We start from the raw sequence: 15948 nt of genomic DNA on the forward strand, positions 1-15948 counted from the left end.
AAAAACAAAGTTAAAATCATTTTTAATTGAAAAAATCAGTATACTCATTTAAGAGAATATTTTGTGGGTAACTTAGTTCATCCAACAATTTAGTAGTTGATTATGGACATTTTTGTAAATAGAGTAGCGGAATTGTAAAATCATTTCAATAACATTTTGAGGCAAACTGCTTTATTTAATGATTTATGTAATCAATAAAATTGGATATTGTAATGTAATGGTTGACGCTATTCTGTATTTATACTGTATGTGTACATTGTATGAGTCTTGAATAAAGTTGAATGAATTGAATTGAATTGATTAATATCAGTACCATTGACCTTTTACTGTATCGACTCTCTTTCCTTATTCTGTTTGATGAGATCCTCACACAGGCCAGAGGCCCATGAGGTCGGGCACAGTAAAGCTTAAAAGGGGATCAGCTTCTCTTTTAAAAAAAAAATCTCTGATGTTATACTATAGTTATAAGTCATACCAATGAACTCCTGATATTTTTTTTTTACTGATCCCTTTTAAGTCTTACTCTCGCCATCCTCATGAGGCACTGACTGGCCTGTGTGAGGATCTTATCAAACAGAATAAGAGAGAGAGCCGATTCAGTAAAGTCAATTGTACTGATAAAAAGTGCTACAGTCACAGACAGGATTTGAACCACCACTACATCTAGCTCAGATCCAAAGTACAATGTCTTAGACCGTGTGCTACAGTCACAGACAGGATTTGAAACCACCACTTACATCTAGCTCAGATCCAAAGTACAATGTCTTAGAACCACTCGTCCATCGGCACACCCAGATATATTTCAAAGAAAGACGTTTATTATCTCTTTAAATTTTATATGTAATGGTATTAGAATGATAAAATTATCACAAAAATAATGATTGCAACACATACGTGTCTTCCACAGAATCAGAATGTTCCGAGTCGGCTGTGCTGGAAGTAAGGGACGTGGAGTCGGTGGCAGGAGATGCCCTTCCTCTATCCATCACCTTGGAGCCGGACCTGCAGCCGTTCGGGAAGATTAGTTTCATGAACCGCAATTAGTAAATGTTTACCCATAGTTCATAAAAACACTATAATTATTCATGCGAAACATTCATAATCCTAGACATAGTCCTGAAGAGTTTTACTTGCTGTCTGAAAGCAGTTATTTATCAACAAAAAAGTATCTCTGCAATGCGTAAAACAATAATATCTGTAATAATATTCACACAATAATAAAGGATTTTACGGACAGATTTGTAATCTTTTCTAATTTTACTGATAATAAAAACTGAGTATAAATACTCACAATATATGAGTAAATATTACATTTCACAACAAAAATTAATTTAATATCTTTTTTTATGCTTTTACTTCCACTGTGATACTTACAAGCAAGTTGTATCAATAAAGTAAAAATTTTAATTGCAAAATGTTTCACACTAAAAATGTGAAAATAAAAAAAAAACACAACTAATCTCTCTACAAATAAATCATAAAACTATAAGACGCAAGCAACTATGTTAATGAAATAATACTGACTCATTTTCAAGAAACTGACAACTTTAACAACGACAACAGAAACAGTTACATTGTACAACATTCTAATGACACTACTCAAAAGGCACATACAATACTGGGTCCAGTTACTTAGAACTTAAATTTTTTAATAAAAATAAAAATTAAAACTTTTGCTCATAAATATTTTTATAAAATGAGAAAGACTAAATCAAATTCTTTAATTATCCCTATATATTTTTAAAATTAAATACCTTAAACATTTATTGAAGTTTATTTTAGCTTTACATGATCTGTCAAAAGGATAACCTTAAACCCTTTGCACTCAGATTCGAACTTATGTAATTGTCCTCTCAGCCAGTGGGATTTCTATCATAGATGTTCTCCGGGTCAAGTCGGAAGTTAATGAAAGTTAATGACCATATCCTGTCCCTCATCTCGCTGGGCCACAATTACTAGCCCTTGCTGTTTTTCCTGTTACGATCATCAGGCCACTATGTGTGGCCCATTGTATTGTGTAGTTATACAATTCAATCCTTATCCAGTTGTGCCTGGAAAGTGCTGCAATCTTTTGACTAAATAAGGAACTAAAATAAGGAACTAAATTAATACTTCTCTATTTGCTGCTGCTGCACACAAATTAATGAACGCTAAACATGTTTTTACCATATTTTGTGTTTCAAAATCCATAAATAGATAAGCGAAATTAACAAATTATTGTAAATAATATTTTGCATGCAATTCAGTATTTGTGCATATACATTGCGCAATATCAGTGGTCGGCAATTAATCAGCAGCAGTACACAAATAATTACTGATTGATAAAGAATATGTTTTAAAATTTTGTATCATAACCAGGGTGGTTTGAAGTTTGTCAAACATTTTAAGTTTAAATAGATTTTATAAGTGCTATAAATTACTTTTTGGATTAAGGGGATATATTCCAGAAGACCATGTTATGAACGTCTATTATGAAATAATCCCTTTAAAATAGGTACTCTTTGATTAATTTTATGTTATCGGACAGTCTCCAATTACATTCCGAAAGGTTTAAGAATGACAGGATTGCTGACAATTTTGTTTAACCATTTTTAGGTTTAAAACAAAGCTATTTATATTCAAAATTCAGAGGGAATCAATATTTTAAGATTCAGAATCCGATTTGAAAATTTTTAATTTAAATCTGTCATATAAAGGGCTAAAGGTCAAATACTACCATTCAAGGTCGAAATAACGTACATGATTATGCAATCACCAAGCCGCAATGATTATTATGCGATCATGACGCAAAACCCAGCCAGACACTGGCCGTTAATCGCTGAAACTGAGAGGAAATTACCTGTAACTTCACCTGAGCTGAGCGAAAAGACCAGTATGGGTCACAATTTTTGGCCTGCCAAGTGCAAAGGATGAAGAGTATTGTATTAAAATGTTAACCCTTTTGCATGTTTCGTAGCTCTGAGCTATGATGCAGTTGAATCGGATGACCAATGTTGGTTTAAAAATCTATCATATTGTCTTTCTATTTTAACTAAGTTCAAAACATAACATGTTACCTTTATTGTTACTAAACAATAATAGGAAATTTTACACTGTAAACATGTTTTTTTATACATAAATATCAGTAAATTGTAGTAGACATAAAAATTCAGATATCAAGTGGTCTTTGATTTGGATCACTAGGAAAAGCATTTACTTATTTAAAAACTAAATATTGTACAGGTACAATATTTACAGTTGTCACCACCGGTTTTTGGCAGTTTGTTCATAGTTTTAGTGTTTATAAAAGATAATAAAAAAGCTAATGTAGAGACCACAACTGACTGTGACCGAGTGCATGTAGTTACAAATGTGTCCACCAGGCTGCAACACATATCAGACCAGACAAATAGGCTTCACCAAGTATTGCAGGAAATTATCAATAAACTTTACATTGGATTCGTCTGTATGGTAGAAGGGAGGAAATTACCGATAGAAAGCAGTGAATATTCTTTGGAGTTGAAAAAGTAATCAATAACCAGCAGTATATCAGAATACATGTTAACATGAAAGCAATGCTGAGAGCACTGAGCTGTCAAGATAGTTCAGCAGTTTAAAGGGTTTCCAATTCACATTTTTAATTATTTTCAAAATAACTAGGATTAACATTATCTACTGAAACATTAAATTGAAATAAATCCCAAGTTATTGTTACCTTTAATGTTAAAAGAGAATATCTTGCATCCACGGAAGGATTGTTTTATAGAAACATTACTCTGTGTCAGCTAGTTCTATCCAGCAAAACACAGACAGTGTTTTAGTGCTAAATGTTTGTTACACATGCTTTTGGAATCTTCAAGTATATTTCCTTGTTTTACAGAACTGAACTTAAATTTAATGTATTCTTTTTAATTACTCTCAAGACTTTACTCAATAACAATTTTAAGAATACAACTGTGTAATGTATTTACTATTATTTTTCCAGTTGTTTGCTACTAGATAGCATTGCCAGAAAGTTTTTAGGGCAGCGACAAATGTTAGCATTGGTTGGTTGACGTTACAGAATACTGGTAAGTCAAAGTTATTATATACTTTTACAAGACAAGTGTGAACTCAATCTCACCTGGTCTGGGACTGACGGTACATCATGCGGCCATGCTTCCCCTACCAACAGTGCACAAGCATGAGGTGTGGTGACAGCATGACAAAACCTGCCACCAAGCTTGCAAGCGCGAGTTACAACAAACTACACATGACACTTCAAACATTAGTGGTTTCCACTGTTACAAGTTTAGTAGGTTGTTAGGAGTGTGTAATAATTAAATGTTACTACAATAATCAACCTTTTATCGCATTAGGAATTATTTGAATACAATTCTGCTGAATATTAGCATTTGAAGGAACTTATACTGATTACTGACTCTAAAAAAGTAGTGGAGTTCCTGGGTGTTTATTTTACTGCAGTGTTTCATCATGTTATATGTTTTATTTCACGTTTTAACTTATTCAGTCAGAATAGTTTATGGTGGTTGTAGGTTGAGAAGCTTAAGATTCTAGGCAATGTATTAAAATTATTGAGTTTGTAAAATTTAAAAACAAGTTCATTTAAGCTTATGTTTATATTAAATATTTTATATTTTTGGAATTTAATATTTTTTCTATAAAGGCTTAAAAATTTACATTTATTAAATAGAGTGTATTTTCAGCTTAACTAGGACATAACACATTTTGATAGCTCAACATGTGTTTATTTTAGAGGTATATAGAACTTTAAGTTGGCAACACTTTTTTAACTGATTTTCTCAGCTGTCAAGTGATTTATGTTTAGTTTGGTTTGGCATTTCAACATGAATACACTGACGTCTAAACAGCGCTTTCAAATTGTGCAAATTTATTTTGAAAATCATAGTTCTGTTCAAAAAATGTAAAACACACTCTGTCCATTTTAAGGTAAACATAATCGTACATCAAAGCAATTAATTCGATTAACTAAGGAACGTTTTCGCACCATGTCCACTCTAAGTGATAATACGCATCCCCAGAAATGTCGTACAGTGCGTACAGAAGTCATTGCTGTTGTAGAGCGTAGCGTAAAGGAAGACCCAGTCTATCCGTCATCGTGCACAGGAATTGGATATGTGTCTATCCACTTTATGAAGATTTTGTGGAGAGATCTTGATTTGTGTGGTTATAAAATCCAAGTCATGCAAGAATTGAAGCCACAAGATTGCCATTGATCCCAATTTTCATAAGCGAATTTTTGTTTAGCAATGAAGTTCACTTTTTGCTGAATGGGATACATCAATAAACAAAACTGCCATATTTGGAGTGATGGTGATCCTCAAGTGTATGTTGAGACACCGTTATATCCAGAAAAATTAACTGTTTGGTGTACTTTATGGGCTGGTGGAATAATTAGTCCATACTTCTTTAAAACGATGCTGGTCAGTACGTTACAGTCAATATTGACCGCTACAGAGTCATGACTTCATGATGTGCAGGAGCTGTGGTTTCAACAAGACAGCGCTAGCTAGTGCCACAATTGATTTATTGAAGGAAGTAATCACATAGTTTGACGTTTCTGACCTGTCAATTAGCCTCCAAGATCGTACGATTTAACATGATTGACTATTTTCTATAGAGATATGTGAAGTCACTAGTCTACGCTGATAAGCCCAAAACGATTGACCACTTGGAGGACAACATTTACCGTGTTATTGCCGATATACGGTCAAAAATGTTGGAAGTAATAAAAAATTTGACCTCCAGATTAGACTACGTCCGAGCCAGGTCATATGCCAGAAGTCATATTTAAATTATGCCAGAAGATTATCTTTCAAATAGAGTAAATTTCATGTCAATTAAAATAAATCTTTGTTTTATTCTGTTTCAAAGTTCTATACCTCTAAAAAAACACCTCTCTATAAGTTGATCTGCATTAATATTAGCATAACAAAAAAGCATTATGATTTTGGTCAATTTTTTATGTATTTACAATTTTGGAAACAATTTTTGAATTTTTATATTTTTACAAAAGGTTTTATATTTGCTCATTAAAATGAAATGAACTTCATTAACCTTTCAACATGGTTTCATGTTACAGGATTGGTTGGCAAACTCACCGATATTTTCTGTACATGGTTTCACATGAACATCACATTTTTTTGTAAAGAGTTTTCTTATGCGATCTATTGGCAGCAGCACGAACTATTTAAAGCAGCTATTTGTCTCACCAGGTGGATGGAAAATCATTCTACCTTTTTGTCCTTACTACATTTGGATTGTTTCATTCAGATGGCTTTTTGTTAAACGAACAGATGATTTATATCAGCAGATAATTTCAAAATTTTAGAATGTTATGTTCACTACTGTTTAGAACAATTCGAGTTTACATAGCTTTTAATTACACAACGTTATAACACCGCTGTTTTAGTCGGTACAGATTAAAATAAGAATCTAAACATTTTTTAATGTATAATAAGCACAAAAAAGTATACCACAAGTTTTGTAGTTGGGTGTTACTTTTATGCCAATCCTAATTACGATAAGTTTGTTGTTTTTATACAATGTAAACAGATATAAAAACTGCTGCATAATAAATGTTCCTACAATTTTAGGCAATATTTTTGCTATTAAAAAAGTGACCTCAAAAAATGGTAAGTAACAATGACTGGGCAGCTGACTAACTGCTGTTATCTTAAACTGAGGTAACCTAAGTTTTTTCATGTAAAATCAAATTGTCTTCATATTGCATAGGCTGTCAACTATTGCTTCAACAAAATTATTGAGGATTTCTTGTGGCTTAATTAACTTTAAAATTCATATTTCAATACTACTAATTTATTTTTTAATGAGCCAAAATTCACATTGATAATAATGAATATATAGAACCAAATAGCTACAGATAAATTTGAAACAATGCTAGAAATAAAAAGTTATTAATAATTCAGGGAGGTGCAAAGGGCTGAACTACTTCTATTACCTTGCATTACTGTGGACAAAATGCAAAAACAACTGAAATGGACAAGTACAAGACAAAATCAACGCTAACATCACAACACATATAAAAATATAAACGTGAACGTACACTGATGCAAAGAGAGTCACTGAAAAACAAATTAAAGCACAAAAGACATTCCTCCACCAGATGTCCCCACTAGAGGCATATGGTTAAAATCCAAACTCTGTAACTAAAATCTATTATGTTAGTATAATTAATGTATACTGAGATTAACCAACAGGATCTGTAAACTTATTATGGATTCAAATATTCTTTCCTGTGAGGAATAATAGAGTGCTAATAAACAAAACATTAAAAAGTAGAATAACTCTTCAAAAAAGTTGACATTTCAACTCAAACAGAAAATTGTAAAATGTCAAAAACTCTCAACAGCAAAAACAAACTTAATTATAAGAGAAAAATACTGAAAGTGACAAATTAATACAAAATAATAAAAATAAATCTATAAATATCCATAGCAGATAATGTACAAAGGTTATCAAGAAAATAAAGAAAATTTATATACAAATCAATCAAAAGAAAATACACAAAACAAAATATTATGTCTAGAATGTCAACTAACCATCATAACAAATTTTGTTTTGTATGTCAATTAAAAAATAACTGACTCTTTTCATATTTTTTTATACAACTTTATAATAACAAGTTTTAAAAAATATGCATATTTAAAAAAAATTGTCTACAAAAGTAAACAAAAACTAAATCTTTTATTTTTTAATAAACCTGTAATGTTAAAAAAACAAAATTCAGAGTTAATAATATCATACATAACTAATATTTTGGTAAATGACTAAGCACATTATCAGAACGAAACGAAAACACTTGCAACAAATTTAAATAAACATCTTGCCAAATTTTTTGCATTGTATATATAAAAAGAATTAATGACACACTTAACCACAAGTAATCGCACAGATTGAGTGAGGTACAGTGACTAAAGTTAAAAGACCATTATGGTAAGTTTTCGGCAAATATTCTTTATATTTTAGAAACACTCAACCAATTAGGTAATTATAAGCTCAAACCATGGATTAAATTGTTGGTCTGTTACTGGTATATTTTCCAGCACAACTCTAAGCTTCCAACCTTTGTGAAAATTGTGTTATTTTTCTTCGCAGAGTGTTTCCAAAACTTTGCCCTGACAATAAAGAAACTATCTGGACAACTGACAACTGGACAACACAGTGAGTGGAGGTGCTAGTGACAGTGTTAAGAAAAGGGTCCAGAACCAATAAAACAGTGCAGACAGACAGGCAGGCCTCATGCTACCAACCTCGGTCTCGGTTTTTCCGGCAGGCGGTTGCTACCGAGTCGTTCTCGGAATGGAGAGCTGCTCGCTACGTTCGCCTGCCGTCGTCAACACAACACACTTAGAAGTACCAAATATCAGTGATACCAACTCAACACAATCAGTCCTACACCACTTATTAAAATAATGAGAGAGTATTATACAATTAATTATTCAACAGAGAATTCAACAATTAATAGTAAGCTTTAAATGAAGCGATATTAGAATATAGTAGGATTTTTTATAAAGTTACACAAATATGAATTGGAAAGAAATCCATTTCAAAACAATACACAGATAATAAAAAAAACATTTTACAAGTAGTCTAGGAGCCGAGAGTCAATTTGCACTGTACAAGCACATCACCTAGTTCTTCTTGAAATTTATAAAGACATTTTTCTAAGAAAGACATTGATTGCAAGTTTAGGTGGAGTTTGAAATAGGATGGTATCAAAAGGGTTAAAAATATGAAACAATATTTAATTTCTCTCAGAATATATTTTTTCTAGCATGATACACATAAAACCAACAATTAGACACATAAAAGATAGTCATATCGCCGTTAGACAACTAGATAAAGAGATTGAAAGTCACCGCTGTATATGATTAATTGACATTAATTAAAAATTTGTTAACATGTCGGTTTTAAGTATGTTAAGAAAAATATGTCCTGAAAAAATATTATCATTTCTTATTTTAAATCCATTGGACACCCTCCCATTTCATAGCGTGGCTATCGATCAATTTCTTTTGGAATAAAAATTTCTCTATCGATTTCAAGAAAAGCGAATTGTGTGTATATACAATGTGGATTAGCTCTCGTCTCCTGAAATGAAAAATTAATTTGTTCCAAACACTGTCATGCAATCGTAAACAACAGAATAGAGACAAATCCTGATTATTTGGGATATTAGAGTAACCACAACCTAAAACAACAATCTTACATTGATCTTACATCAAGTGACAATTGATAAAACTTTTGATACAAGCTAATGCTAGCAACATCAATAAAAAGTTGTTTAATGTACAATAATACAAGTATTATTTTATTGAATTTTTGCTTTCCAATATAACTTGGAGTGAACTCATGCAAAGAAGGTTATGTTTAAAGTTTTAAAGTTAGTGTAGCAAAGTACACTACGTCAGGAGTAAGAAATATTGAAAAAGCCTGTTAGCAAAATTTATTTGTAAAGTTTGTTAGAAATATAAATCTTTTAGTTGTTGTTTAATGGATATTGTGCATTTTCATAATGCTGTTACGGACATATGCATACCAACCCAATAGACTCAATAAGTTCATCATGGTCAAATTCAATTATCTCTCCACTAAACTATTCTCTTTAGAAATGGAATCATATAAATGAGTTTATGATATTTGTTAGCTCTATCATTCGTGATCAAACTTTCGAGAACTTTATTCAATTACAATATAGGCACTATCCTGAGGGATGTTTTTCATTCACTACTAGCAGTCTCAGACCGTTCCGGAACTAGGATCATTTTTAATCTTGTTTAAAAGTTTTAAACCTTGGTTTGAAACTCTAATTCATAATTAAAGTATAAAAATTTTAAAGTCATTCAAAAACTCAATTTTACTGTTCATATCCTCATTGGATTGATCTTAGTCCAGTTGGGTACATAATACTTACAGTTGTAATCTAATTGGCTCTATTAAATTCCCATTCCAGATTACTTTTTGGAAACCTGTTTAACAACATATGATTCTAATATGGGGAAACAAACTGAATTACACAAACTGAAAATACTGGACATTTCATGTTTTTCATTCAGAGTGGCTTCCAATAACCTCTACAACCCACCAACTTATCCATACGCCTCACCAATTCTCTCCCATTCATTCCTACACTGCACCAATCCTCCCACTCATCTATACACCTCACCAACCCCTCCCACTTATATATAAACCTCACCAATCCTCCCACTTATCAATACTCCTCACCAATCCTCCTATCCATACACACCACTGATCCTCCCAACTTATCCATTCATCTTACCAATTCTCTTCCATTCATTCCTACACTGCACCAATCCTCCCACTCATCTATACCACCTCACCAACCCTCCCATCCATACACACCACTGATCCTCCAACTTATCCATTCACCTTACCAATTCTCTCCCATTCATTCATCCCTACACTGCACCAATCCTCCTACTCATCTACACACCTCACCAATCCTCCCATCCATACACACCACTGATCCTCCAACTTATCCATACGCCTCACCAATTCTCTCCCGTTCATCCCTACACTGCATCAATCCTCCCACTCATCTATACACCTCACCAATCCCCTCCCATCCATACACACCACTGATCCTCCAACTTATCCATTCACTTTACCAATTCTCTCCCATTCATCCCTACACTGCACCAATCCTCCTACTCATCTACACACCTCACCAATCCTCCCATCCATACACACCACTGATCCTCCAACTTATCCATACGCCTCACCAATTCTCTCCCGTTCATGCCCTACACTGCATCAATCCTCCCACTCATCTATACACCTCACCAACCCCCCCCCCCCCATCCATACACACCACTGATCCTCCAACTTATCCATTCACTTTACCAATTCTCTCCCATTAATCCCTGCACTGCACCAATCCTCCTACTCATCTACACACCTCACCAATCCTCCCCATCCATACACACCACTGATCCTCCCAACTTATCCATACGCCTCACCAATTCTCTCCCCATTCATCCCTACACTGTATCATCCTCCCACTTATCAATACTCCTCACCAACCCCCCCCCCCCCATCCATACACACCAATGATCCTCCAACTTATCCATTCACTTTACCAATTCTCTCCCATTAATCCCTGCACTGCACCAATCCTCCTACTCATCTACACACCTCACCAATCCTCCCATCCATACACACCACTGATCCTCCAACTTATCTATACGCCTCACCAATTCTCTCCCATTCATTCCTACACTGCACCAATCCTTCCACTTATCAATAACTTCTCACCAAAAAACCTATCCATACACACCACTGATCCTCCAATTTATCATACGCCTCACCAATTCTCTCCCATTCATCCCTACACTTCACCAATCCTCCTACTCATCTACACACCTCACCAATCCCCCCATCCATACACACCACTGATCCTCCAACTTATCCATTCACTTTTACCAATTCTCTCCCATTAATCCCTGCACTGCACCAATCCTCCTACTCATCTACACACCTCACCAATCCTCCCATCCATACACACCACTGATCCTCCAACTTATCCATACGCCTCACCAATTCTCTCCCATTCATCCCTACACTGTATCAATCCTCCCACTTATCAATACTCCTCACCAACCCCTCCCACCCATACACACCACTGATCCTCCAACTTATCCATTCACCTTACCAATTCTCTCCCATTCATCCCTACACTTCACCAATCCTCCCACTCATCTATACACCTCACCAACCCCCCCCCCATCCATACACACCACTGATCCTCCAACTTATCCATTCACTTTACCAATTCTCTCCCATTAATCCCTGCACATGCACCAATCCTCCTACTCATCTACACACCTCACCAATCCTCCCATCCATACACACCACTGATCCTCCAACTTATCCATACGCCTCACCAATTCTCTCCCATTCATCCCTACACTGTATCAATCCTCCCCACTTATCAATACTCCTCACCAACCCTCCCATCCATACACACCACTGATCCTCCAACTTATCCATTCACCTTACCAATTCTCTCCCATTCATCCCTACACTTCACCAATCCTCCTACTCATCTACACACCCTCACCAATCCTCCCATCCATACACACCACTGATCCTCCAACTTATCCATACGCCTCACCAATTCTCTCCCATTCCATTCCTACACTGCACCAATCCTTCCACTTATCAATACTTCTCACCAATCCTCCTATCCATACACACCACTGATCCTCCAATTTATCCCATACGCCTCACCAATTCTCTCCCATTCATCCCTACACTGCATAAACCCTCCCACTTATCAATACTCCTCATCAATCCTCCCATCCATACACACCACTGATCCTCCAACTTATCCATACGCCTCACCAATTCTCTCCCATTCATTCCTACACTGCACCAATCCTTCCACTTATCAATACTTCTCACCAATCCTCCTATCCATACACACCACTGATCCTCCAACTTATCCATTCCACCTTACCAATTCTCTCCCATTCATTCCTACACTGCACCAATCCTCCCACTTATCCATACACCTCACCAATCCTACCACTCCACTCATCCATACACTCACCAATCCTCTCCCATTTATCCCAACACTCCACTAATCTTCCCACTCAACCATACACTCCACTGATACTCCTTTTCTTTCATACACCCAACTGGTCCTCCCACTTATCCATACGCCCCACCGATCCTTTCATTCATCCTTACACCCCACCGTTCCTCCCACACAGTTTCGCACCCCTCTGATTCTTCAATTCATCCTCGGTTCCCATCCTCACCCTTAGTCACCACTGATAGTCCTACCCACCCCCACACCACACTTATCATTGTATTTGTAATTTATTAAGTCACCTATGTCAGATCTAACATGGTTTACCCACCCCAAACAATCAGGAGTTGCTGGATATGTACTATAATCAATAAGTTCTTGTAACATTTATCCACAAATTAGTTAGATCCATTTAACTTTTTTAATAAAAACCAAAGATTATTTTTAACTTTCCATTCTCTTTAATTGTCTAAATAAAAATATAATCAGGTGTGTTTTTTGTATCAATTTCAATTGCACATTTATTATTTAAAACAGGAACAAACAAAATTATTTACTTTATTTATTATCACATTTAATACTTTTGACACAATCCAGCAGTACACTGTTTAAGTTTAACACACTGACTGTGACAGCCGCCTGAGGGCACATTGGCAGGGTAAGACCATAAACAGCATTGAAGGTATTAAATGAAAAAAAATGTTGTTGCCTCAAAACAACTGAAAACACTGCGGATAGTTTTAAACAAGATAAACTAATTAGGGACTGACAGATAAACTAGCAGTTATTGATGTATTGAAATTCTTTCTTTAAATGTAATTAATATTACAAGACATGCAAATAATATGTATACAAAGTATAAGCATTGCAAAAGCAAAGTGAGTTAATTTACAAGAAACAAGCAAACTGAAATTATTTACTAAACAAACAATTTGCATTACTAGGGGTAAATTATGAATATACTGAGTTTACAAAACTTTTATAACAGCCACTGTCTTCTCTGCAAAATAACTAGTCCGATAATAGCTGACCATATGCCAGCAATCCTACCAACAGCACTAAATTAAAATAAGATAACTTTCATCTTTAAAGGAATAATTTCTTTTCAATGAAGTGAAGCATATAGCTCAAAGTTATAGCTTGCATTCACATTTTAACTACATTATGTTATTATTAAGTATAACAATATTTTAACCAATTTCTTTAAAAAAATGAACATAAAATTGTAAAAAAGTGGAGAAAAGGTTATTTTGATTCAATCCTTTTAGTGCTACAGCATTACAGTGAGCAATTCCATGATTTAGTCTAAAAGTTTGGGAAACACTGTAAACGACTCTAAGCATTTCTTAAAATACTCTATAGTTATATAATTGTAGAAATTGCTAAAAGAATCTTCTAGTTCCTAAAATTTTGACGTGTTAATTTCCTCACTTTGGAGTGAGGAAATGATCACTTTAGAGGTACAAGGATTGTTTTAAAATATATCTGAGCAAAAAGATTTTTCAGTTCAGCTGGTTTCATTACATTCTGTGTCTGGCGTTCTATTGTTTTGGTGTGTGTGATGTTATCGATTTTAATTTATTTTATAGAAGTATCACAATCTTGTATGAGTAGTGTGATTTTATTAACATGAATACATTACTACACGTTAGATACTTTGTATGAACCGTTCCAAAATGAATATAAACTAATATTTTCTATTTTACGAATATAATTTTGTTTTAATTGATATGTGTAAGTACATAAAAATATCAACAAAGCGTTATTAAACATTACATTTTGTCAAAAATCTGTGACAACTATTATAGTGACGTCTTGTTTTTAAATTTTCTACAGTATACTCGTGTACATGTTATGCATTTTTCGTTTCTTGTTTAATTATTACAATGATACTAAAAGTACAATAAAATAGTAAATTAAAACATTATATAAAAGGTAGAAGTACGCCACGTTATGTATCATGTAATAGACTTCGCTGAGTGTGCTTGAACATTTTCAAATCTATAGGTCAATTTATTCTTGAGATGTCTTGCAGACAATCATACAGAAAACAATGTTTTTACTCCTTTCTCCTGCAGACAAAAGAGAAATTGTGTTGACCAATCAAGTGATGGGCTTCAATGACACTCAGCAGAACTCCATGGTTGGACATTCACCATTATTGAAATCATTCTTGTCTACATAGAAAGTTTCTTGCTAAATGTTAAAGTCTACAGTTAAAATCTTTCTTGAGATATCTTGTCACATAGTATATATAAAGTTAGGTTTCATAGCATTGTTCAAATAATAAAAGTTCCAGTGAGCTAGAGTGGATATTGCAACACAAAAGTGTACTGAAATCTAATCTTGCCACCTAATTTTAACATTTACTTCCCACACTATTATTTTTTTTACTACAAGAATAAAAATGTCATATGTTAAACATCTTATATGATTGTAATCAGTTTGTTTACAAAGTTATTTATTCTACTGCTTTCTCATTACCGTCATGGCTGCCATAAGACCAATGTAACTAAAAATATTGGCTAACGCTCATCACAATCCCAGAGAGTCACACGCACCATCATCAAACTCAGCGTTGCTTATATAGAAATGAAGCTTCATGCAAAATTTAAAGTATATGTCAGTACATTTTCAAGATATCTTGTGAACAGACAGAAAGAAATTAAATTTTCCAGTCCCTCGAGTAATAGGCTTCGCTAATGCTCAGCTAATTAGTATAATTGACAAATCCCTAAAGTTTTGGCATGCAGAATTTTTAACTTTTCTCTGACTTATTAGTCTTACAACTATGTATTTGGACAAAATATTTTATATGAATCTACTTTATAATGGACAAAATAAATATGTACAAATTATAAAATTATTGCTTTAAATAAATGTGTTATGATTTAATCCTAAACATCTACATTTTGGACAAAATCAGTTAGCTACTCATTTAGACTGAAGCACTAAAAGGGTTGAAGTAGCCTGGAAAATGCAAAAAAAAATGTAACTCTTCTTTGTTCAAGGAGCATTTATGTCCTATTAAAAAAAATTCAAACTAAAGTATAATGAGTAAATCAGTATCGATCTAATACTAAAAATTTATACGATAACTTTAATTTGACTGAATTAAAAGAAACTGGACGGAAAATTACCTGGGAGCTAAATGATAAATATCCGGTGCTGTGTCGTCTGCGAGTGAGCTGTGAGGCTTGGTTGAGGCTGGCCAGCTCGAGCTAGACATGCTATAGTAACTACCCACACAACACACTGACAGGGAGCTACGACAAACTAAATAGACAACCCAACCACCGACAGGAACAGGTCCATTAGTGATTGGTTAAGTGAGGGTTTAGAATAGTATTTAATCGCTCAAATTATTCTAA

The 15948-nt window shown here is 34.0% G+C and overlaps 1 protein-coding gene across 1 annotated transcript in view; it reads right to left on the bottom strand.

Annotated features, from left to right (window-relative positions):
- Positions 1-499: 499 nt before the first annotated feature.
- Positions 500-15948, bottom strand: part of LOC124368209 (GATOR complex protein Iml1-like) — a 105748-nt gene continuing 90299 nt past the window's right edge. Inside the window, exons 20-23 of the mRNA XM_046825484.1 lie at positions 15718-15798; positions 8274-8347; positions 895-1002; positions 500-701 (exon numbers count right to left, since the gene is read on the bottom strand). Coding sequence (XP_046681440.1) covers positions 500-701; positions 895-1002; positions 8274-8347; positions 15718-15798 — 465 coding nt within the window. The remainder of the gene's footprint in view (positions 702-894; positions 1003-8273; positions 8348-15717; positions 15799-15948) is intronic.

The sequence above is a fragment of the Homalodisca vitripennis genome, chromosome 8, assembly GCF_021130785.1.
Source record: "Homalodisca vitripennis isolate AUS2020 chromosome 8, UT_GWSS_2.1, whole genome shotgun sequence".
In the NCBI taxonomy this organism is placed as follows: Eukaryota; Metazoa; Arthropoda; class Insecta; order Hemiptera; family Cicadellidae; genus Homalodisca; species Homalodisca vitripennis.